Source organism: Corvus moneduloides, chromosome 15, assembly GCF_009650955.1.
Source record: "Corvus moneduloides isolate bCorMon1 chromosome 15, bCorMon1.pri, whole genome shotgun sequence".
Taxonomy (NCBI): domain Eukaryota; kingdom Metazoa; phylum Chordata; class Aves; order Passeriformes; family Corvidae; genus Corvus; species Corvus moneduloides.
In genome coordinates, this window is record NC_045490.1 from 2099244 (window position 1) to 2123358 (window position 24115).

The 24115-nt window shown below is 55.0% G+C and overlaps 1 protein-coding gene across 1 annotated transcript in view; it reads left to right on the plus strand.

Moving 5' to 3' along the window:
- STK10 (serine/threonine kinase 10) overlaps nt 1-24115 on the plus strand; it is a 41362-nt gene that overhangs the window by 14520 nt on the left and 2727 nt on the right. The window contains exons 3-18 of the mRNA XM_032125027.1: nt 10271-10319; nt 12609-12758; nt 13895-13967; nt 14618-14812; nt 15769-15850; nt 16585-16719; nt 17446-18024; nt 19204-19334; nt 20514-20637; nt 21351-21530; nt 21749-21841; nt 22005-22134; nt 22546-22670; nt 23140-23328; nt 23618-23743; nt 23982-24095. Coding sequence (XP_031980918.1) covers nt 10271-10319; nt 12609-12758; nt 13895-13967; nt 14618-14812; nt 15769-15850; nt 16585-16719; nt 17446-18024; nt 19204-19334; nt 20514-20637; nt 21351-21530; nt 21749-21841; nt 22005-22134; nt 22546-22670; nt 23140-23328; nt 23618-23743; nt 23982-24095 — 2475 coding nt within the window. The remainder of the gene's footprint in view (nt 1-10270; nt 10320-12608; nt 12759-13894; nt 13968-14617; nt 14813-15768; nt 15851-16584; nt 16720-17445; nt 18025-19203; nt 19335-20513; nt 20638-21350; nt 21531-21748; nt 21842-22004; nt 22135-22545; nt 22671-23139; nt 23329-23617; nt 23744-23981; nt 24096-24115) is intronic.

The following is a 24115-nucleotide window of genomic DNA, read 5'->3' on the forward strand; positions in this document are numbered from 1 at the left end:
TGCTGTACCGTGCAGGTAACCCTGCCTGGCTGGGCCGTTCGGGGAATGGTTCATTTAATCAGCTTAGGGTTTCCTCTGTGTGGGTACAAACTCCTCCAGCTGGCACAGAGACACCGGCTCTGTGCTGCTCTTTGTACTCGCCTTAAAAAAAGCCCTTTGCATTTTCTGTGGGCAGGCCCTGACCTGTTCAGCCGGGGACTTTTGGGATTGCTCCCCCTTTGATATGGATGTTGACTGGAGATTTGGGCATTCTTGAAAATCCTGTAGCATAAAGCAGCGCTCATTATCCCATGCACTCGACTGCTGGGCTATGTAAAGCATCTGCAGCGTTCAGTGCTCGGGGGTTGGCGATGCCTTTTCTTTAAAACAAACAGAAGAGCAGATAGCAGGATCAGGTTCCCCGCAGCTTTCCTTAGCAAAGGGAGGTTAGCACAGCTTGCAGGGATGTCTTGCAGGGTGAGCAGCCTGAGCTTGGCTGGATGCCTGTGCGGAGCCGTTTGTGTGAGTGCTGGACCCGAGCAGGGCTCAGCCCTCTGTCCCTGAGGAATCCCATGGCTCTTTGTGTCCCTTAAAAACTCCACTTGGCAGGCAGCAGAGCTGCAGCCCTTCCTACTTGGCCTCCTGCTCCTGGAGCTTTGTCCCAAACTTCCCCCAGAAGTTCTTGAACTTTGTTGTTTGCAGCCGCAGCCGAGGGAAAACCCAGGAAAACAAAGTGATCCCAAACTTTCTTAAACAGCTCACCAGCGTCCTAGAGGAACAACAGTCCTTTCCCTTCCTCCTTGCCCCAGCTGCAGGAACATAAATCCCAATCCCTCCCAGCTCTGGCTGTTCCCTGGGACACGCAGGGCTCCGGCACTCGGGAGCTGCCGCAGGATCAGCCCCACTGGGAAAACCAGTGTGGGGGTGGGGTTTGCTGGACCGGTTTCCAAATTCCTACCAGTCCAGAATTTGGGCAGAACGGCAAAACACCCCCAGGAACTTCAGCAGGGTGGGTAGGAGAGGAGCAGGTGTGGGCAGATATCAGCACACATCGGGACATGGCATTGCTTGGAGCTGGGAGAGAGGCAGGGATATCACAGTGTCCTCTCCCTGTCCTGAGGGGCAGCTCCTCATCTTGGCCAGAGCTGCAAGGTGGAAAAAGTGATGGAGCCCAGTGGTTTTTTGGCACTTTCCTGCATTTTCAGGGTCAGCAATTTGCTGTTCAGAGTAGCGCAATTGAAGTTGGTGGTCACTTCTGCTCCAGCTTTGGGACTGTGTCTTTGCCAGCTGGGATGCTGTGGATCAGAGATTTGGGTGACATCCTCCTTCCCTTCTCTCTGCCTGGCCATTCCCAAAGACCTGCAGGGCTAAATCTTCTTCAGCTGGAAATTTGGGCAGCAGCTTCCACGAGTGCACTCCATGCTGTGAATGGGAGCTTTAGCGCTCAGCCCCCTGGCAAGTCACTCTAAATCCTATTCTGGGTAAAACTGGGGGGTTTTCCCTTAAAACAGATGGAAACCAGATGATTTTTAGCAACTCCCCAAATTCATTTATGTATCAGGAGAATTGCCACAGCCCAGCCGAGTTCAAGAGTGCTCCTGCAGGTACCAACATGACAACCCAAAGCAGAACAGAAGCCTTTGTCTGCAACCCTTTGCACAGGGTAACGCTGCATGAAGAGGTTATTGAAGCCATAATAATTCCTTGTGATTGCACAGCCTTGTCATCTGAACACCCTGGAATGCTTTATAAAAGACCTGGTGTCATTATCCTGGCTCTGAGAGTGGAGGCACAGACAGGGATTTGCCTAAAGTTTCCCCAGGGGGTAAATGGCACTTGGGAATAAGTCCTGGGTGCTGAATCCCAGTCCAGGGTTATAACAGGAGGCCGGAGTTTCGTGAAAAGAAAAGCAGAGCAGACAAGAAGCCTTATAGGCAAATCAGTTTTCAAAGCACTTGGAAACTTTGTTTAGGACTGCATTGCAATAAGCCACGTTCCCACTTGGCTGGATCTCCAAGGGAATGCTAAGGAGCAGTGTTTGCATATAAAGGAATATTTATGAACTCCCTGTGGATAGGAGACAGTGCCTTGAAACCCAGCTTCAGCCTAAACCCTGCAATGAGGGATAGCTTGCAGGTTTAAACTTTATTCTGTTTCAGATATAGCCTGAAAGTTGTCCTTTGGAGGGAGGGAGGGATGTCCTTTTGCAGACCTCATGGCCTGGAGTGATCCATTGACTTCAAAGCTGAAACTGTTAAACAGCAACACTCAGCTTGTGTGATGGATCCAGGCACCTTGTGCTGGGAATCTGGGGATGATTAGGACCGATAGTTGTTTTTAGAGAGATGCCAGGCAGGAGTGGAAAGCTTTTCAAGCCCTTTGCCAGCCCTTCACTGAATTGTCCCCGTGGCCAGGCAAGGCTTTGGGGCTGTGCTGGAACTGCTGACTTAATAAAAGACACCGGGAAGCTTGTCCTGGGTCAAACTCCAGCTCTCCCAGTGAGCTTTGCCCTTCTGAAATGCATCATCTCTTTTAGATGCTGACACAGTCTCAGGGCACTTGAGGTTGGGGAATCTTCCCACTGAAGCAGCAACTTCTTCCTTTTTGCTATTTATGTTTGAAATTATTCTTGGAGTTTTGCTTCCCATCCTGTAGCAAAGTGAACTCAGTGGCCTCAAAATGCTGATAACTTGGTGAGAAAAGGGATCCCACTCACAGCCCTCCAAGCAGCAAAAGATGCTTTTTGCAACATCAAAACCGCTGTGGTTGAACTCAAAGGAGTTTTAATTTGTTCTCCCAGAATTGCAGTAGGCATGGGAATATTTCTGCCCACTGTGGGGGGCAGTCCAAGGAAATATTTTGTCATCTTGCAGTGATTTAAATGTGAAGAACTCGTCCCCAGTTTCCTTAAGATCAGCAGGGAGCTCTGCACTTCGCCAGGAGTATTGACTTTGTTCTCCACAAAGTTTTCCTGCTCTGAAGCTCCCTAAACTTTGTGTTCCTCGTTTCCTGCCCTGCACCATCTTCCCCCCACCCCTTATGGGGGACAGCCTTTTTTCATTTCTGATTTCAAATATTTTTCTCTGTAGGTTATTTTGTCCAGAAAAGGGGGCAGAAAAGGTTTATTATATTTAAAGTCTCTGAATGGTGTCCTTGTCCATGAGGGAAAATTGGCAAGCTCGGAGCCCTCTCTTACAGAGAGTGAATTATTTCACTTCCACCTACAGCATACTTGCCGTGTCAGGCCAGCTTTTGACATTTGTGCTGCTCTGGGCCAGCCAAGAGGCTTTTGGTGGCTTCTGGATTGTTTTGTGCCCTCTCTGGTGGGTGCTGAGGGCCGGCTGCAGCTGGAGCTGGTGGCTTTTGCAGGTCCTGGCAGCTCTTGGGTGTTATCCCCTTTTGTCTTGGTGCTGCTCTGGCCTCGTGGGGCTCTAGGAATGAGGCTGGGAAGGGTTTTGTGCCTTGCCCTGTGTTCAGGCCCCAGCAAAGAGCAGGAGCAGCTCAGCCTTGCTCTGGGTGAGCCCATCTGGTGGTTTATGAGCAACACCGGTGGAATCTGCTCCCCGTTTTCTCCCAGCCCTTTGGCATCGTTTTCTCCCAGCCCTTTGGTGTGTGTGGGGTGAAGAGCGTTGGGCAGGAGGCTGGTGGGGAAGGTGCCAAGTGAAGTGGGTGTAGGAATGTGATCCACCTCCTCCCTCCGCTCCGTAATGTAAACTGAATCCTTGGACTTCGGTCGGAGCGGGGAAGGCTGGGGAGATAACAGGGAGGCTCAGCCAGAGCTGCTCCAGCACAGCCTGACCGGGAGGGAGGGAGGAGATCCGACCAAATGGGCTTTAAAAGCCAAGGTGGTGCTCCCCAAATCCACCCCCCGTGGTCCTGCACACCCCTGTGCTGTGAGGGGAGAGGGAGCGGCTCCCAGAAGGTCTGATCCCACTCTGATCTGCTCCTGGAAGTTCTGATCCCGTGTTCCTTATCCTGCCTCCTCCTGCAGCCACCAGGACAGCGTAGCTTCACTGCTAACCACCAGAACCCTGGGTTCAGATGTCACACAGATAAAGGATGTGGCTCTTGACCCTCACTAAATGTGGTTCCTGTGCCTCACTCTTTCCACGAGTGAGGAATGGCTCTGTCTCTGGTGTCTGTGTCACTCCGAAGCTGAAGCCTCTTTCTCAGTCCTGGGAAGTAGAAATGTGTCCAGAGGTTTTGCTGGAACTGTGATGGGCTTGGAGGAACAGGAGATGGAGCCAAGTGACCCAGGTGTTTGGAAGTGTTGGGAGCAGGTGAAATCCCTGACAGATACGTGGGGCTGGACATGAGCTGTTCACATATCCGGGCCGTAGCTGGGCTGTGGAGAAGGTGCTGGGATCTTGGAGGACACAGGAGATTGCTGCCTGTGTCCCAGTGGCCACTCTGTGTGTAGGACTGGGCCTCTGGCTCAGAGTGGCCTCAGGATGGGGCCTCAAGTCTGTGTCCATCGTTTATCTGGGCAGCCTTTGGACAAATGACCACCTGTGTTTTGTGCTGTGCTCTGTGTTTGCTGCAGCCAGTGTTGCTGGGCCAGGATCATCCCCTCCATGGGATTTGTGTGGATATTGGCTCCTGGTGCTCCTGACTTGTCAGAGTCCTCTCAGTGCCGTGGTGATGTGCAGAGTTTGAGAACAGAGCCAGCTGCTGCCTCTGCCCTTTCTTTTCCACAGCATCTGTGTTGTAGGACTTGGCAGTAGCGAGGGAAGCTGCTGGGTGCCACTGATGCTGAGGAGCTGGGTGGGAAAGCTGGAATTCAGCAGCCGCTGTGGGTAACGGGGCTGGGAAGTTCCTGCATTGCTCAAGCCAGGCCTGAGGGCTGCAGGAAGATGCTCTCCTGGGCTTGCTCAGTCTGCTCTGCCTCTGAGTCAAGACCAAAAGCCCTGGAGACTGTCTGGGCTCTCAGCATCCCCCTGCTCCTGCGGGGCTGGGGAAGGAGCCTGTCTGGCCTGGGTTGTTATCCCAGTGCTGGGAGCAGGGACTGGCCTTGCTGTGACTCCTCTGTCGCTCATGGACAGGTCTGGACCATTTCCTGCAGCTTCTCAGCACCACCTGGGATCCAGGGCAGTATTCCCATCCCGTGTGGGCTTTGAGGAGCCTCCAGGAACCCCAGTCCTGTCCTGGGCTCATTGCACTGAAGGGAAACCCTGTGCCAAAACCAGGGAATATTTTGGACTGGGGGGCTGTACCTATGTGGGGCTCCTCCTGTATGGCCAGGAGTGGTGTGAGGGGTCCTGCCTGTGTTTGCTGTGCAGGGACAGAGGAACAGGAGGAAGGCACCAGGCTGGTGCCTGGAAGAGGAAGGGGGGTACCCGATTTCATGACCAAAACCTTCATCTTCATCACTGGCAGCACAGGGAGCTTGGCAAATGTTTTCCAGGGGTTCTCTGGGAGGGACAGCCCTGTCCCTGCACTGATGACAGGGCAGCAGGGTGGGGAAGGGCTCTGCAGCTGCTCTGTTGCTCAATGCACTCCTCTGTTGAAACCCAGGCAGGGGGACGCTCCCCGTGGGTTTGCACTGAGGTGATGCTGCCATGTGCTGCTGCCTCGGTGGCTTCTTGCCTCCCAGCCACGAGTTTCACTGCAGCAGCAGGAGGATTCAGACTTCCCCCTTCGGGCAATCTCCCTGTGGAAAAGCAGGGGCTGCTGGCTAAAAAGCAGCTGTGTAAAATTCACCCTTGTTCCCTCACAACCTGCTGCCTCCCAAATGAGGCAGCTTTGGAAGAAGTGTCCATCACCTGGACATGATGGAAGGGTGGGATTCAGCTCACAGCAGTGCTGGCTCAGCAGATGGACCACAGGCAGGGTGAGGGCAGGGCCAGGCAGCCTGGAGAATGCCAGGCCAGCACGTGGAGCAGGGAGGTTCTGTAGCTGGGAGTCCCTGTAACTGTTCTGTGCCTCTCTCACTGCCACCCTCACACCAGGCAGCTCATCCCTGTCTGCAGCACCAGCACAGCCAGAGGCAGCCAAGGCCCCAGCTCGCTCTGGCTCTTTCCCTTTTCCCTTGGTTGTGGTTTTGCTGGATGTGAAGGATTCCTGCCCCTCTGGACCATGGGAGCTGCTGGTTTTGCTGTATTTCATCTGCTTTTGCTGTAAGTGGGTGGTGGTGCCAGGACAGCCCTGCTGTGCCCTGCTGGGGCGCCCACGTGGGCACATCTGGCTCCTCGCTCCTGCCCCTCCATCCCAGCTCAGCCCAGGGATCTGCTGTGCTGTCCCTTGCAGCGTCAGCTCCACAGGGAGCAGGACTGAATCCTCAGCTGCTGAGCGTGCCTGGTGACACACCCGCTCCTTTGCCGTGCTTGGAGAACACCCAGGTGGAAATTACTGCTGCCAACAGCAGCAAACCCCCAGGAACTTTGTGCCAACTCCACACTCTGGAGAGAGGGAAGGTGGACCTGCTGTGATGGGTGGCAAGGAGGGAACCCGACAGCATTTCCTTCCCCAGCTCTCTCTGCAAGTGGAGCACAGTTTCCTTTATCAAATTCATTTTTCTTATCTCCCCAGCCCCTCTGTGCCAGCACGAGGCTGTGCCGGGGGGGTGCTTTCCGCTGTGGGTGACAAGGACACCTCCGAGCTGCCCCGGACACGTGGCAGAGCCGTGAGGCCACACGTGGGTGCCGGAGGTGGCCGTGGCAGCAGGATGCTGTGGGTTCTGGCAGCTGCTCACAAAAACAACGTGAACCCCTCTGCTGCAGATCAGGGGAGGAAATTGCCGAGGTGTTTCGGTTCTGCTGCAGTGTCTGGGCCAGGCGGGGTGGGTCTGGGGGCAGGAGGATGCTGGGGGCACGGTGCCGGTGCTGATGCCCATGGTGGCTGCAGTTCTTGTCACGGTGTCCCCACACAGGAATGGCCCTGGGAGCTCTGGAGCACCTCTGTGACCCCAACCTCCTCAACGTGCCCTGCACAAGCAGCAAAGTCCCAGGGAAAGCTGCAGGCAGCCGTCACCTCGGGTGCCTTGGCAGCCACTGGGCTGCCAGCCAAGGGCTGCTCTGTCCTGAGGGGACCTGGTGGCCTCCGGTGCCCGTGGGAAGTGCCTGGCACCCAGGGGTGCCCCGGGCAGGAGATGCCCCCAGCTTTCCCAGCTGATGGCTTTTGTTTTCCGCCCTCCTGTCCCTTTCTGCCCGCGAGAGGCTTTTCTGCCGTGCTGCCAGGGAAGGGTTGGTGGGCACTGCCCTCTGAGTGCCAGCCGGGTGAGTAAGAGCCGGGCTGAGGGCACGTCCTCCCCTCTTAACTGGGCTTCAAACCCCGCTCAGGGCCATCAGCTGTTCCACCCCTGGCGACTGGGCAGTGTTTGGTGATATTATCTTTGAGATAAGCTTTTTGTGTGTGGTTTGTTGGTTTTTTCAGCGTTACAGAAAATTCCAGGAGTTCAGACACACCCAGGAGGCAGGAGCCGTCCTGCCCAGCATGGGACGAGGAGCCAGGACTCGGTGCCACCTGCGGGCACCTTGGTACCTGGGCAGGAGATGCTGGTCCTGCTTTGTCAGACCCAAAATGCTTCCAGATCCTGCTGTGATTAGGCCAGGATTAGGATGAGCCATGGGAAAAATCGAGGTGGCCAGCAAATCCCTTTAACTTGATTGGACCTTCGCTTTCAAATTTAAATTTAATGCTGCCCGTTGCAAAGGTTTTTTTGAAAAGGAAAGATTTTGTGGTGTCTGCATGCACACCTCTGCATTTTTGTTTTGTTAAAGGTGTAGGAGAAAAGGACCTTTTTTCTTAAAACTTTTAATCACAAAGGTTTTAAGAGGCAGTGAGAGCAAACTCCTTTCTCTTTCAACCCAGCTGCACAAATCTGTTCCTGTGTGCAGCCAGAGCATCCCTTGGAGCTGGGAGTGAGCCCAGGGGCTGGTGAGCTCCTTGGCTGTGATTTTGGAGCTGGGGGCTCTGGCTGTGGCTGTCACTGCGTTGTGTTGCTCAGATAACTCAGAGATCGAGCCACCGGTGAGTTTTGGTGCGGTTGTAACTGGACACTAAAACGTTGCTGGTGTGTGATCCCTGGGATTTGTAGCAGCTTTGATGTGGCACAGGAACGCTGCGTGCCCCCAGCAGCCTTGGGTGAGGAAGTCCCTGCATTTCTTGTGCAGAGGAAATCATTATGGACAGGATGTTTGCTCCAGGCTGCTCCCTGCACACCCCACAGGGCTCCCGGACCCCGAGCAGCAGCAGCAGGAGGAGGTGTGGGTGCTCCCAGCTCGCACACACAGATGCTGATGTCACCAGCCCTGCCTTCCCACTGCTTCGATGGCAAAACGTTTTCCAGGCTGGCCCTGCTCCTGGAAGGAAGTGTGCTTGGAGGATGATCTGGGAGATTGCCGGCTGTGTTTGTTTAAATAGGATTTTCTGGCCTGAAACGAGCTCGTTATTTTTTTAGCTGCTCGGACCATCTGGCCACACCCATCATTATCCTTTGGCATCTCTGCCCTTGTTGAAAACGCCTATTTTGAAGCTTTCCGTGTTTCCCGTATTCCCGGTGCCCAGCTGCAGCCTGCTGTGCCTGGATAAACCCACAGGGTCACGCTGCTTCAGAGGGACTGATTTCCTGGATTTTCTCATTGCCAGCCTGCAAACCTGACTGGAATTTTGTGGGGTTCGCTCTGAGGAGCCCGGGAACGGCTGGTGGCCACCGGTGGTTTCAGTCTGCTCTGATAAACGTGAGGAGGAACACCACAAAGACAATGGGTTGAAATGAGCCTCCCTGAGCTGTTTGGGGTGATGATGGGGCACAGGGCAGTTCCCTGCCTGGGGAGAACTGTGGCAGGAGGCAATTCCTGCTTTTCCATTTGCTCGGTGAGCTGCTGATGCTCTGGTTCAAGGTATTAAACAACAAGGAAAGTGTTGATATGTCCCACTGGTGCTCTGCTGCCAGGCTCTTGCTTGGATCTGTGCCACGTGTTTTGGTTCTCCTGGTTTGGGAATTGTTCAATTGTTTTCCCACATTGCTCCTTTCCACCTGCCTGTTTCAAACGCTCCCCCAGCCCTGGCCCCTGGTTATTCTCCTCTGATGGTGCCTCTGCCACACCTTTCCTGGGTTTGTCACCTCAGTTTGTCCCCTCTCCGACTCCTTGGACCTGGGCTGATTCCCACAGAGCAATTCCAGCTTTGCTGCATCCCAGCTCCCGCTCCCCGTTCTGCTCCAGGACAAAGCAGCTGTCTCCCACCCGCTGGTAACTGCATGTCCCTTGATTGCAGAGGAGCTGAAGGGTGGGATGTGGCTTTCCTGGAGCTGCAGGATCAAACCACAGGAAAGAGGGAGCTTGAACCTTCTCCCCTCAGCTCCTGGGCCAGAGCTTGGAGCTGCTTTGAGTAGCGTGGCCCCCTCTTGATGGGTTTAGAGAGCTGAGCTGGTAAACACGGCTCAGGCGCTGTCCTCGGAGTAAACTCTGGCATTTCACCGCTCTGGAATGCTGCCCTGTGTCACCTCGGCAAGGAGAAGAGCTTGTCGGAGAGGTGAAGCATCTCTTGGCCCTTGTGATCCCTGGCTGCTTGAAACTGTAATCAGTTTATCTGAGCAGCCCCCGAGGGGAGCGGGGAACTGAGGCCGGCAGCGGGGCGGCTCTGGGTGACTGTGCAGAGCTGAGGGGAGAGGAGCTGCATCCCTGAGGTGCTGGGGACAGCCGGGAGGGATGGCAGGGAGCAGGAAAGCAGATGTGTGGGGCTGCCAGGGCTCTGCACATCCCTGGAGAGAAATGGCAGAGTCTGGTGAACGTGCTCACCCTCTCTATTGACACAATTTCCCCTCAAGTTGCTCCAAAGAAGAGAGCAATGAACTACTGAGCAATGCGGGGAAATCAAAATAGTTAAAAAAAAACCAAAAAAACAACCAACCACCCTAAAGACACGAGAGCCCTCCCCGTCCCTCATTTGGCAGGGAAAATCCTGCCTGATGCCTCGCAGCCACGTCAGCTCCCAGCTATGACAGTTATCCCATCCTGCTGGCAGGGCTGCTCCCAAAGGCAGCAGGAAGGGATGCAGACAGGGGCAGCTGGAAATCCTGAAGCTGCTGCTGGCGTGGGCGTCGGGTGCGGGGCTTCTGGGGGTTCACAGCCACGGCAGGGTCCCTGGGAGGTGGGCAGAGTGTGGCATCTGCCCCCGGGGCTCGGAGATCCTTGGAGTGCCCAAGGGATGTGTGCTGGGGAGCTCCCACCCGCCGGCTGGGGCTGGGAGGCAGCTTTGCCACGCAGGGAAGCAAACGCAGCTTTTGTCTCCCCTTCCCTTCCCCACTGAGGCACAGCCTGGCTTTAACCCTCTCTCTTTGTTCCCCCAGATCATGATCGAGTTCTGCCCCGGCGGGGCCGTGGATGCCACGATGCTGGGTGAGTGCAGCTCTGCCCTGTGCCCGGAGCGATGCTCACAGGGCATTTCCAGCCTCCTGGCACCACCCCAGGAGCAGCCCTCAGACAGATGGCAGGCATGGGTGCCACAGCTGCCCTTTCTCTCCCAGGCGTTCGCCTGTTTTCATACCCTGAGCAAAAGGTGTGGCTGCCCTAGGGTGGTTTTGGAGCTACCTGAATGTCCTTTTGTGATTTAAATGCTGCTGGGATCAGCAGATCACAAGGCACGGGGAGCAGGGAGAGTCTGGCTGCGGGGGAAAGCTGAATTGAGGGATTTATCTGCTCGGGGCACTGGGTTCTTGGGCTCCCGTTCCCACAGCTCCCCGGGAAGGGCAGCAGGGCTGAGATGTTTAAGCTGGGTGCCTGTCACGATGACTGTCCCCAGATCTTTCTGTTGACTCCTCCGTAGGGTATCAGTCATCTGGTGAGGCAGCAGAGCTCTCAGAAACTGCACTGGGCAGCAATCCCTTTTTAAACTCCTCCCTTCCACGCAGAGAGAGCTGCAGGGAGCAGGGTTGTGGGGATGTACCCCAAAACAGCCCTGGCTGGTGCCTCAGCCCCTCTGTGGATGGACCCGGGGGGTGATATTCCCTCTGCACAGCAATGAGACGCTCTGACATCACCTTGCCCGGAGCCCTGGGACAGAGCCACTTCTCTCTCCCCCGGGGGTTATTCCCTGTCAGCCCTGATCTTTCCAAAGGCCTCGCTTTCTTTTTATTTCCAGGAACCCAATTTATCATCTTTGACTCAGCCCTGAAACCTCGGCCCTCCTTTAGGGAATTTCTTTAAAGTGGGTCCAAGTCACGGCGTGAAAAAATACCTTTCCTGAGGTGCTGCAGGGAGTGATGCCTTGTCCATGGAAAACCTCAACAGGAGGGGTTTTTTACTCATCTCTTGGGACATGAAAATGCTCCTGAGTGTTTGTGGGTCCACTTTAGAGGATCTGGCAAGGGCAGCACAGAAAACCATGAGAGAGTGGCCTGGCTGTAGCCCTGTGACCCCTGAGCGAGAGCCAGGAGGAGCTGGAGCTCAGGAATGCTCCCAGAATTAGTAAATTCAGAGTTGCTGAATGCTGCCTGCTCCATCTCCCCAACCCCACCAGCAGCTGGGGTTTGCCCCTCAAAAATGTACAAAACCCGTGGCCCACTGCAACTCCCTTTGCCAAAAAATCCATGGAGAGTGAAAATCATCAGCTTCTCCCAGTGCAGGGGAGATCTTGGTGAGGAAAGGAGGAACAAAATGACTGACCCAGCACCCCCAGGCTGTGGTTAAGATCCTTTCTCTGGACAAACATCTGTCCCAGTGGCTGGGGTCCCTCCATCAGCCCCATCTGGTGCTGTCTGAGCCCTGCTCTGCTTTGCTGGAGGAGGGATCTGCACTGCAGAGGCCTTGCCGAGGGAGGGAAGGCAGCTCAGGAGATGCTGACCATCTGGAAGGGTGATGCTTTGCAGAGCTGTGGCCTCGGAAGGCGCTCTGGGGTGGTGGAGTGGCCCAGCAGAGCTCAGCAGGGAGGTCACACCAGTGCCTGCGTGTCCCTGCGAGCACCAGGAATAGAATCACAGAATCACAGAACATCCTGAGCTGGAAGGAACCCATAAAATCCAGCTCCTGACCCTGCACAGGACAGCCCCAAAAATCCCATCGTGTGCCTGAGAGAGTCCAAACACTCCTTGAACTCTGGGACACACAGAGTAAGAACTGGTGCTACCCAAAAACCCAGCTCAGAGCGTTTAAATCCTGTTCCTTTGGGAAGTGGTGTGTCCCTGGTGATGGTTAGGGGGCTACACTGCATCCCCACAGCAGGGATAACTCCCTAGTTCCCCTGTTCCCTGGGGAATGAGAGCTGCTGATGTTCATGCCTGTGCCTGACCCTGCTGTCCTGCAGCCCAGTTCCTCTCCCTCCTCTCACAGCAGCTGGGTGACACCCAGCTTGTTTGTGTTCCCAAATTGTCAGGGAATTTGCAGTTCAGACCCCATCCCGAGAATTTCTGGCTCCCCCTCCTCGTCCCCCTCATCCACTGTTCCAGGGCCTCAGCTGCACATTCCCAGGAGGGAGCTGTGAGCCAGCAGCTCCAAGAGGTGGAAATTCTGCAGCAAGTGCTGGCTTGGGGAATAAATCACCTTAACAAGCTGATTTCCATCGTCTCCTGCTGCTCTGACACAGGGACAGAGGCTTTGCCATGCTCTGCTGGGTAACCTGGGCCTTCCTGCTGCTCAGCTGGAGCATCACTTTGTCCCTGTCCTGTTTAACATCCCTGTCCCTCCCCGCAGAGCTGGACCGGGGCCTGACCGAACCCCAGATCCAGGTGATTTGCCGCCAGATGTTGGAAGCTCTCCACTACCTGCACAGCAAAAGGATCATCCACAGGGACCTGAAGGCTGGGAACGTGCTCCTCACCCAGGATGGGGACATCAAGCTCGGTGAGGCCCTGGCAGCACTCCGTGCTCCACCAAGGACAGCTGGAGCTGGAGGTGGGGGTTGGATGTCCCTGAGTGTGTTGGGATTGAGGGGTGCTCGTTGCTGCCTGAGAGGAGCAGCAGGGCAACGAGGGGAAGGTTTTGTTCCACAGAAGGCAAACGGAGCCGTGTGCTGTGCTGAGCCCCCAAGCCACAGCCACGCTCAGGTCCCCGATGGATTTTTTTTCTTCCCCGAGTTTGTTTAATCCCTCTCTGAACCCGATTCCTATGCGTTTTGGCCTGCTGAGCATCCTGTGCAGGGTGCCAGTTGGCAGTGCTGGGAGCTGGAAGAATTCCTCTTATCTGCACAGCAGGTTTGGTGGTGACAGGGGGACTTCTGCCAAAGGGTTGCTTTGCCAGCTCACTCTGGTTTGGAGTTAAATTGGCACCCAGCGACCTGCTGGGGGAGGAGAGCGCCCATTTATCTGCACAAACTGCTCAGAGGGTGACCCCCAGGCAGGGACACCCTGAGCTCAGGCTGCAGGTGGGTGACAGCTCCTCCAGCTGCCACCAGGGCTGTCCTGGAGAGCAAACCCAGCTGGAGTGGGCTCGGTACCCTCTGCAGGTCTGACCAGTTTGATTTGGGTTGACTTCAGCTGCTCTCTACGGAAGGGGCAAAATCAGGGAGAGGCATCTCGCAGTGGCTGGAGGGGAGAGAGGGAATGGAACAGCACTTTGGTTTTTCTGCTCTAAAATCAGGCTTTTTGCTAGGAAATAAGCCCTGAAATCTGCTGTGGAGGAATGTAACAGCAGTTTGGTTTTTCTGCTCTAAAATCAGGCTTTTTGCTAGGAAATAAGCCCTGAAATCTGCCATGGAGCTGCTTTTATTTGCAGAAAAGAGCTCAGCTTCCTCCTAGATGTGTCAGGTTTGGCAGGAGGGAGTTGTTGTGCCTGTTTTATAATGGGAGAGGAAAATCCTGGGGGTCATGGACCCCAAACCAAGTTCCATTCCTGATGCTCAGCTCAGAGGACACGGCCTGTGGTATCACGTCCTTGCCTTCAGTGTGTGTTTGCTCCTCAGTCTGTGTCTCAGCCAAGTGTGCTAACTCAGAAGGGTTTTTCAGTTTTCCTCTGGCCTCTAATGTTACTGCTCTTTGCAGCTGACTTTGGAGTGTCTGCCAAGAACATGAAAACCTTGCAGAAGCGAGATTCCTTCATCGGGACCCCTTACTGGTGAGTCCCTGCTTGCTGAGAAATCCTGTGCTCACGAGGAGCTTGGCTCCTGAAAATCAGCTTTGCTCCAAAGCGGGGTCTGACGGCTCTGGGGTGTGTTGGACCACAGTGCCTTAGGGTGGGAGGATTTTTATGAGGATTCTTGGCCATTTCCAAGGTTTTTCCTTGCCTGAGCAGAGCTGTGAGCAGCCTCAGTGGTGTGGGAGCTCTGTGTGGTGCCACAGAGCCAGCACAGGGGTCACGGTGCGAGGGACACACGAGTGTGCTCTCCCTGCTCCCCCCATCCCGGGGGCGGGATGGGCTTTGAAGGCACTCCAAGCACATGGGAATGAGTCTCTGCCCCAGCAACACAACCTCTAAATCACCTGCCTCGCTGAAGGAATGGAACCTCGGGGATTAATTGATGCTCTGGAGCAACATCCGCGCCAGATGTCAATGGCCTGGGGGTTTCCAGGCGCTGTCTCGGCTGCTCTGTGAAGGAGGGAGGGGGTTGCACCCCTTGGAAAAGATGCTGCTGCTTCTGAAGCCCGGAGCTGGGGGGAAAGCTGGGTTTTTGCAGCGCTGGGGATTACTTGAAGCGTTTAATTGCTGCTGCCAGGCTCGCGCTGGGTGGCAGCGGCGTCACCCCGGCCCTGCTCTGCCCTTCGCAGGATGGCCCCGGAGGTGGTGATGTGTGAGACCATGAAGGACACTCCCTACGACTACAAGGCCGACATCTGGTCCCTGGGGATCACCCTGATCGAGATGGCCCAGATTGAGCCACCCCACCACGAGCTCAACCCCATGAGGGTCCTGCTGAAGATCGCCAAGTCCGACCCCCCCACGCTCAGCTGCCCTTCCAAATGGTGAGGGGGGCTTGGGGCAGCACGGGGAGCAGCTTCCAGCTCACACACAGAGAAAAACCAGTCGTTCTTAGCAGTTTTGTTGAATTTGAGTAGGATTTTAGCTGTATTCCAGGCCCAGCTGTGTGCAAGGGGCTGGGGAGGCACTGCTGGCTAAGTCAGGATGCTCACACTGAACAGCACAGGGAGAGCTACTGCTCACCTCCAGCCCTCCCAAAACCAGGGGTGACCCCTTGGCTGTTCTCAAAACATCCCGTGGGTATGAAAAGCAGATTTTTCTCTAAAGGTGGAGATGGCCAAGAGCTCCAGAATTGCTTTCCCTGAAGTCTGGAAAGCCACTTCTGCATGTAAAAGGAACCGAGCCAGTTAATTTTTATAATTTATTTATTTATTTGTTTGTTTGTTTCATTCATTAATTAATTTACTTATAAATCATAAAACCTGCAGCAGCAAATCACTGGCAGAGCACTGGAGTCTCAGCATAGCCCCAGCAGAGCAGGGTGGGAATGCTGCCTCTGGAGTTGCTCAGAAGCCAGGAGTGACATCAGGGACACGCTCTGGAGCTCAGAGCTGCACTTTGCAGGCTGAGGGTGCCCTCCTATGGGGTTCCTGGTCCTTCACAGCCACCCTTTCCCACTGGGCCTGTGGGGATGGCTCCTTGTCCCCAAGCAGCTCCTGCTGTGTCCTCCCCGTCTCTGTCTTGGCCCTGGGGCACAGGGGCCAGGGTTCACCGTCTGTTGCCATCACAGGTAAAAGCAAAACCTGGTCCCTGACCTGGCCCTGTGGATGATTCTCTTACAAATAATCGGAGTAACTGAGCACGGGGTTTTCCATGAGAGAAAAATGCTCTCTGTGGCCAGTTGCAAACTGGGACAGAACCTGCTAAGGGATCAAGCTGACCCCTGTGCCATTTGAAGCCTTTCCTCTGCTGAATTTCTCACCACCACCTGTGTTTGAAGGTCCCTGGAGTTCAGAGACTTCCTGAAGAAGGCACTGGACAAGAACCCGGAGACCCGGCCCAGTGCTGCCCAGCTGCTGGAGGTAGGGACCAGCACCAGCCCCAGACTGGTTTCAGATTATTATTTAGACAGTTCATGGCACTTTTCAGCCACTGAAACACTCTGGAAAAGATCAGCAGTGTTTTTCCCTTCGGAGCAAACTGCAGGGCCCCTGTGGACACCATCTGGGATAGAAACAGCTCCTGCTGCCTGAAGGCGCCCATGTGGCAGCCAGCTCGGGCTGTACCTGGTTAGCCCTGATTGAAATTCAACTCCTTTCCTCCTGCCCCTTCCCGAAATCACAGCAAAAGCCTGGGAGCTGCTGTTCCCTGCTGACTGCACGCCCTCACTGTGTGCTGGTGCACACACCCCAGGGACTCCCCGGCCTTTTGCTGCAGCTCAGCACCAACACCCCGCTGTGAGCGCTGAGTGATTCCAGCCCCGTTCCAATTAAACCTTCCCCCAGGCTCTGTTTGCTCCCAGGGACCCTGCAGACTGCTCCTGGTGACATTTTGTGGGCAGATGTCCCCTTGTTTAAATGCTGCTGCTGCTTTTTTGGAGGGGGCTGCTGCCAGAAAGCAGCTTTGGGGAGCATCTGTGTGCAGAGTGTGCCCTTAACCTCAGCACCAGCCTCTCTCCTGGGAATTCCTCTGGGGTTTAATCCTGGTGACACTGGAAAGAACCACACCCTCAGGTCTTTGAAAGCCAAAAGTCATCCTTGAGCTCACAAGGTGTGGTTTTGGCCACCTCACACAGTTCACTGTGCTCGGTTTTCAGCATCCCTTCGTCAGCAAGGTCACCAGCAACAGGGCCCTGCGGGAGCTGGTGGCCGAGGCCAAGGCTGAGGTGATGGAGGAGATCGAGGAGAGCCGGGATGAAGCAGACGAGGATGATTCCTTGGAGTCTGCCTCGGTGAGCAGCTTCACCAGTGTGGCTGTGCTGGGGGAAAGAGCCTGGCAGCTTTTCCAGGCTCCAAAAGCTGTTCAGGACCACATCAGGTGGAGGGGAAGTGGTTGCTCAGCCAGGGAGGGGCTGGGTTTGGTGGCTGCCAAGGGCATGGAGAAACAATGGTGCTGGCGGGTGGCCCAGTGCCCACTCGCAGGAGGGGCTGGTGAAAAGTGGCTAAAAATCAAAAGGAAAAGGGAAAAAAAAAAGGAAAATAAGCCCTGATGCAGGCTGGGGAAGCTGGAGTGGAAGCAAAGGGGACAGACTACCAGCCCAAGGAGGGAGCTGGGCAGATCTGCCCCTGAGCTTGGTTCTTGGAAGGGGACATCTCAGAGCTGCCTGGGGACATGTCTCGACCTCCCTCCTCTGTCACAAAGGGAAGTGGTTCATCCATAGTGGAGTTAGCCTTGGGAAAAGGAGTTTGGTGTGCAAATTCCTCAGCTGCCTCTTCAGCATGTGCAGGTTCTGGAGTTTTTCATAGCTCCCCTTCCTTCCACCCAGGATCCACAGTCCTTGGGGCCACAAACCTGGAGAAGCATGGAACTATCCCAGGGCAGATGTCCCAAAAGGGAAACTTCCTCCTGATGACTCTTTAGCTGTGGGTGACTTTGCTCTGAAGAAGGGCCTTGTAGCCCCTGCAGTTGTGTTGACTGGTGGTGCCAAACCCAACATTTCCCTTCCCTGTGTTTGCAGCCCCCTGGGAAGCACAAGCGGGACCCCTCCGAGGCGAGCCAGCTGAGTTTTGACGGGGAGAAACCTCCGGACTCCTCCTTGCCCAGCGCTGTGAACGGCTCCGTGGGAACTGGCAAGGATGGCCAGAGTGGCAAAGTCTCGGATAAAGGGATGAGCAGTGACAATGGCAAACTGGAGAGCAACCACTCCACAAAACCCCTCACCAGCTCGGCCACCCAGGACAAGCCAGACATCATCCTGCAGCCTGGACATTTGGGTAACTCCACAGAGGAGAACAAGGAGCCCAGGCTGGGCAGGGAGGAGAGGAAGAGCCTTGGGGAGAGGAAGAGCCTTGGGGAGAGGAAGAGCCTTGGGGAGAGGAAGAGCATCGTGGAGCGACCAGAGAGTGTTCTCCTGGAGAACTTCAGCGAGGAGAAGCTGGCCAATGGAATCCTGGATCCCCCGGCGCCGTTCCCCGGCAGCCGCTCCAAAGGGGACTCGGATTCCGGCAGCACCTCGGCCTCCGAGAGCATGGACCTCACCATCTCCCTGTCTGCTGACCTGTCCCTCAGCAGGGAGAGCGGCTCCATCTCCCTCAAGGTGAGAGTGGTGCCAGAGGGTGCTGGAGGACACAGAGCAGGGAGGAACCCTTCCCTAGGGAAAGCTTTCCAGGGTTTGTTTGTCGTGTTGCCTGTCCTGGCTGGGCTCAGGCCAGCACAGCATTTACAGCTGGGTTGAGCTGTGCCAGGGGGGCGTGGAATGTCCTCAAGTGAAGGAGAAGCTCTTGGTGGAGCTGCTGCAGGTTCTCATGTCCTCTGCTGTCCCACACCACTGAAATCGAGGGGAAGTCTGATGTCTTGTGGCTATTTTGTGTGAAGTAACCACGCCACGAGCCTGACTTGTCCTTGCTCAAGTATGAAGCCCCAAAAGTGACTTCTAAACCTTATCCATAGCCCATCACTCTGCTGCTCTTCTCTAGGACACCTGGCCCCAGGAAAAAGTTCATCTGGGCTTGTGCCTCTCTCAGTTTTCCCAACCTGCCCTACATCTGGCCTGGTTTGTGTCAGCAGGGGCTGCACAAAGACCTCCCAGGCTTCCTGGATTTTGCTGAAGCTTCCTGGAGGCTGGGAATGCTTGGGACCTGGAGCTGACCAGGTCAGCATGGCTTAGAGGAAGAGGCAGAATAACTGGAATGGTATTTGCTGAGCTCCAGGAGAAGAAATGTTGTGACTTGAGGGGGCAGGGGGATGTGTTGCACAAGATCTTTATCACATTGCCTGCATGAGCGAGAGCTTCCCGGCACAGAAACGTGCCCAAAAACCTTTCTTGGCAAAACTTTCCCCACCTCCTGCTGTGAGCTGGAGAGCCACCATCCCCCACAGGAGCTGCAATCCCTAATGATTGGAAATGTGGAATGTTCCCCTCCTCACGACCTTTCCCAGGACACCTGGTCTCCGTGAGGAGGAGGAGGAGGAGGAAAGCGATGCCACACACAGAATTGCTCTCTGAGTTGGTCCTTTAGAGGGGGAAAGGAGTTATTTGGGTTTTTCAGGGAGTAAGCCATGTTAGATCATGGTGAGGAAGGGCCTTTGGCAGGTGGGTCGGGTTTCTTCAGGGTGGAAGTCCTGCAGCTCTGTGCTGTGGTGGCCAGGCTGGATCTCCAAATTCACTGACAGGTTGTGCTCCATGTGGATTATTAAAATTGCTCTGAGGGCTCCAGCTGTTGCAGCCCTGGGGAGCTGCTTCACGGGCTCCTCCTTTCCTCCCTGCCCACCCCAGGATTCCCAGATGCACAAGAAGACCCTGAAACGCACCCGCAAGTTCGTGGTGGACGGGGTGGAGGTGAGCGTCACCACCTCCAAGATCATCAGCGAGGACGAGAAGAAGGATGAAGAAATGAGGTTTCTCAGGCAAGTGGGGCACTGGGGTGGAGGGAGGGCAGGGCTTTCCTCTCTGTGAGCTAATCCAGGAGTGACCTGAAGTCCTCTTGCGCCCTGTCTTGCTCCCACTTGGACAGGGGAAGGAGGGATGCAGCTCAAGATGCAGCAAGACTGTGACAAGGGGAGCTTTGCTGTGCCTGGCTCTGTCCTCTGGGGATGACTGAATGTGTCCCCAGGGCTGGGGATGCCTGGCTCAATGGAAATAAGCTCAGAAATCTTCTGGAGAGGCTCCTCTTCCTTTTGTTCTCGCATCCCCTCAGACTTCGTTAACAGAAAGGCCAAGGGAGTCCTAAACTCCTGGAGCATCATTTAATATTCATGGGTGTTTCCTCCCTCCTCGATGACTCCTCTTGCAGCTTTCGAACCTCCCTGACTCACTCTCAGAACGAGGAGCTGCAGTTTCTAGCACTGAAATGAAAAGGCCCTTAAAATAATTAAAATACAAATTGTTTCATTTGATGCCCAGTACCAGGCTCCCTCGTGCTGCTCTTGGGGACTCCCTGAGAGGATAATTTGTCCTAAACACTTTGTGTCCCTGTGGCTGCCTTATTCCTCGGCCCCAATATCAGATTTATGTGAAAGCTCATTAGCAGAGGTCATTTGCTGGTGAGCTGGATGAGGGGAGCGATGCAATGTCGTGATAGATGGGTCAGAATTTGGGAAAACTGCCCTTTCTGCCCCCCAGGAGTGAGTAAGAGTGGATGTGGAGCACAGGGGCTGGTGCAGAGCAGTCCAGAGCTTGGCTTGAGTTGGGATTTGAGGACCACTGAGCACTAACCCATCTGGCAGAATGGGTATTTGGGGTGCTGGGGGACACCAGTGCCTGCAGAATCACTTTAAAAGCTTTGCCAGGGCTTGTTTGAGAAGCTGTGGATGCTGACGGGCCTTACCTGTGGAAGCTGATGGTTTTCCAGCAGTTCCCAGAAGTAGCATCCTGCTTCCTGCAGTGTCCCAGCGCCCAGGAGCACATCAGGCAGCTGGGATCTCCCTCCTGCCTGTGCTCAAAGCCAGGGCAGGGTGCTGTGGGATGGAGGTGCTGCTTCCACTCGCTGCTGAGATGCTCTGCCTGTGGCTGTGACCATCTCTGCCCATCCCATCCCTCCGACCTTGCCTGACTCTGCATTCCTCTGTCCCCCTGCCCCTCTGCAGGCGCCAGGAGCTGCGGGAGCTGCGTCTCCTGCAGAAGGAGGAGCACAGGAACCAGGCCCAGCTGAACAGCAAGCACCAGCTGCAGCTGGAGCAGATGCTGCGGCGCTTCGAGCAGGAAATGATGGTACGAGGGCAGGGAAAACCCCTGGGAATCAGCTGGGAACCCAGCTCCTCACACAGGGGGCTGCTCTCCGGGTTGTGACAACCTTGGGCATCACAGGACTGCTGAGGAACCCCTTTGGGATTTGAAGCATGGATGGAGGGTGGAGGTTTTGTGGGCATCAAGCCCCCTGCAGCTTGGGAAGCACGGGTAGCCTTTGCTTGGCAGGGTGTAACAGGGGGAGGGTTGTTCTGGACTTTCGCTCTTTAATGGTCTTTTCTTTCATGTCTCTTCATGGCTACTGTGAGAAACAGTTTATAGTGCTGTTGTAATTCACAGGGAAAAAAACCCCTTTGAACGAGAAAGTAGCATGGCCTGAGTGTGACAGCAAGAAATCTGGCAAGGCTTTGAGTGTAAATTGAATAAACTGGGCTCACACACTTGGTCCCTCCACGGGCAGCTTCTGTGGAGGGAGAATAATTTGGAAGTTAATCAGAGAATGGTTTGGGTTGGAAGGGACCTTAAAGATCTTCTCCTTCCAGGGCACTGTTGGAGCAGAGAGCTTCAAACCGTGTGAGGTGTTGGTTGGAAGTTTCCCTCCTTTGTAAAGAGGCTCAATCCAAGCAGGAGCAACCCCTTTTTTTTCTCTTTTCCCTTTTCCTTTTTAACTTTTGGAAGGCAGTGAAGCAGAGAGGAGGCTGAGGCTGACCTGTTTCCTTTGTCGCCTTCCCGGCCAGGCAAAGAAGAAGTTCTATGACACGGAACTGGAGAACCTGGAGCGGCAGCAGAAGCAGCAGATCGAGAGGATGGAACAGGAGCACTCCCTGCGCCGGCGCGAGGAGGCCAAGCGCATCCGCCTGGAGCAGGAGCGGGACCACGCCAGGTTCCTGGAGCAGCTCAAGCAGATGAAGAAGGAGGTAAAAAAGGGGATAGGAGGGAGGGAAGCTGCTTCCCTGCAGCTCCTTCTTCCCAGGAGGCTTCGGCATTTCTCGTGGCAGAACTTGCGAGGACAGCAGTTGGTGTTTCATGGGGAAACCCTTGCTTTTGGGTGATTCCTGAGCCGTTCAGTGGCACGAGGTGGGGTTGTTCCTCACCTACAGTCATCTGCAGAGAAATCTCATTTCCCTTCCCACAGGTCAAGAACGAGGTCGAGAAGCTGCCACGGCAACAGCGCAAGGGGAACCTGAAGGCGAAGATGGACGACTTCACCCAGAAAAAACAAACCATGGTGAGGCTCAGGGCAGATCCCCCCAGTCCCAGGACTGGGAAGTGTGCAGTAGATGGAAGCATCCCTGCTGCTGGAGGGACTGGCAGGTTCTGAACCGCCAGCAGCTGCTTTCCAAGCTGCAGCAGGAGGAGGGCTTATGGTGACCCCGCTGGTTTTTTAACAGGAACAGGAGTTTTTGGCCAAGCAGAAGGAGGACCTGGAGCAGGCCATGAAGAACATCACTGCCCAGAACAAAAAAGAGATCTGCGACAAGGAGCGTGAGTGCCTCAACAAGAAGCAGCAGCTCATGAGAGGTGGGTGGCAAAGGCTGTGAGGGAGGGGAGGGAATGCTGTAACCATGGGTTTATCCAGCCCTGGCTCTTCCTACACAGCAGATGCTGTGACAGGGTTGCAAGCTGGCAGGATGGGATGTGGAAAAAACCAGCCTTGCCAGGTCCTGTCTAAATGTTTAGCAATAATAATACTTAGTGCTTTTATCTTCAAAGAGCTTTACAAATATGAACCAATTAGGCTTCATAATTGAAAGAAATCAGGCTCCAATATGGTTTGCAACCAATTTCTCTTGGAAAACAGGAGGTGAATGATCAGCCCCAACATCTGCTGCACTGTTTGTGTGCACAGAGGTCTCTTGAGCTCGGGACACTTCGTGTGACCAAGCTGAGAGGCCAGGGTGGGTTATCTCCTGCTCCTTCTCCTCCCCACAGACCGGGAAGCTTGCATCTGGGATCTGGAAGAGCGTCAGCAGCAGGAGAAACACCAGCTTGTCAAGCAGCAGCTGAAGGACCAGTATTTCCTCCAGAGGCATGAGTTGCTCCGGAAGCACGAGAAGGTGAAGGCTTTGCACCTTCCCACCCTGGTGGGGGTCAGCAAAGTGTCCAGGTGTCCCTGGGACTTTCCCTTCCGGGCTGTAAGGGAGGAAGGGTGGGCTGGGAGTTAAAGGGCTTGGTCATTATTGGTGAAAAAGGACCAGATTAAAGCTGGTGGCAAGAAGGCAATAAAGCTGCCTTGCTTTGTGTTGTGTGCATTTGATGTGCAAGAAGTTGGGAATTTTGGGGGGCTTTTCTGGAAATCTGCCACTGCCCAGGATTTAACATGGTTGGTTCCCAGAGCAGGGAGTGCAGACTGGCACTTCCAGCCCCTTCTTTCACAGCATGTTCAGTCCTTGCCACCCCCTCTTGTCCCTCCGGAGTGTCACCAGCCACTTCCACGCTAGTCCCAAATCTGCTCTCCAGCTCTCTCTGTTCTCCCCAGGACTCTGGAGAGGTGTCCCTGCTCCTCTGACCCCTGTCTGTCTGCAGGAAAGGGAGCAAATGCAGCGCTACAACCAGCGCATGCTGGAGCAGCTGAAGGTCCGGCAGCAGCAGGAGAGGGCCCGGCTGCCCAAAATCCAGCGCAGCGAGGGCAAGACACGCATGGCCATGTACAAGAAGAGCCTCCACATCCACTCCAGCGGCAGCGCTGCCGAGCAGAGGGAGAAGATCAAACAGGTCAGGGCCTGAAAAGGCACCAGGAGTTGAGGCTTGGCTTGGTGGGAGAAGGGAATTTGGGAAAATGCAGATATTTCCAGATTTTAACCCACTGCTGGGTTAGAGGGCTCTGTTTTGTGGCATCACGCGTGGTTTTTCAGCGCTGTCTCCATCGTGGCTTGTCTTGGGAAGCATCCTTGGGGCTTTTCCTTCTTTCCTGTGTAATAATGGAAGCTGGGCTGGTCTCTCAGCCAGCCCCAGGGACCAGGGCAATGCTGCCTACACGGGCCCCTGCTTTTCTCTCCCCCAGTTTGCTCTGCAGGAGGAGAAGAGGCAGAAGGCAGAGCGGCTGCACCAGCAGCAGAAGCACGAGTCGCAGATGAAGGACATGCAGGCCCAGTGTGAGAGCAACACCAACGAGCTCCAGCATCTGCAGGTACTCATCCCTCATGGCTTGGTCTCCCAGAGCTGCCTGTGCAGGTCTCAGCCTCTTGAGAGGTGGCTGCAGAGGGCTGTCAGTGAGTTGATGTCCCCTTGCTCTTGCCTTGAGAGGCTTTTGTTGCCGTGTCTAAACATGGAGCTCAGGGCTCTGAATGTCTCTGGCCAAGACAAATCCTGTTTGATGCACAGTTCTAGCTGCTTGATGGGTGTTGTGTTTGCTGATGTGTTTTTAGAATGAGAAGTGTCACCTCCTGATCGAGCACGAAACCCAGAAGCTGAAGTCCCTGGATGAGAACCACAACCAGCACATGAAGGAGTGGCGAGACAAGCTGAGGCCACGGAAGAAGGTGGGGCCTGCTGAGTGTGA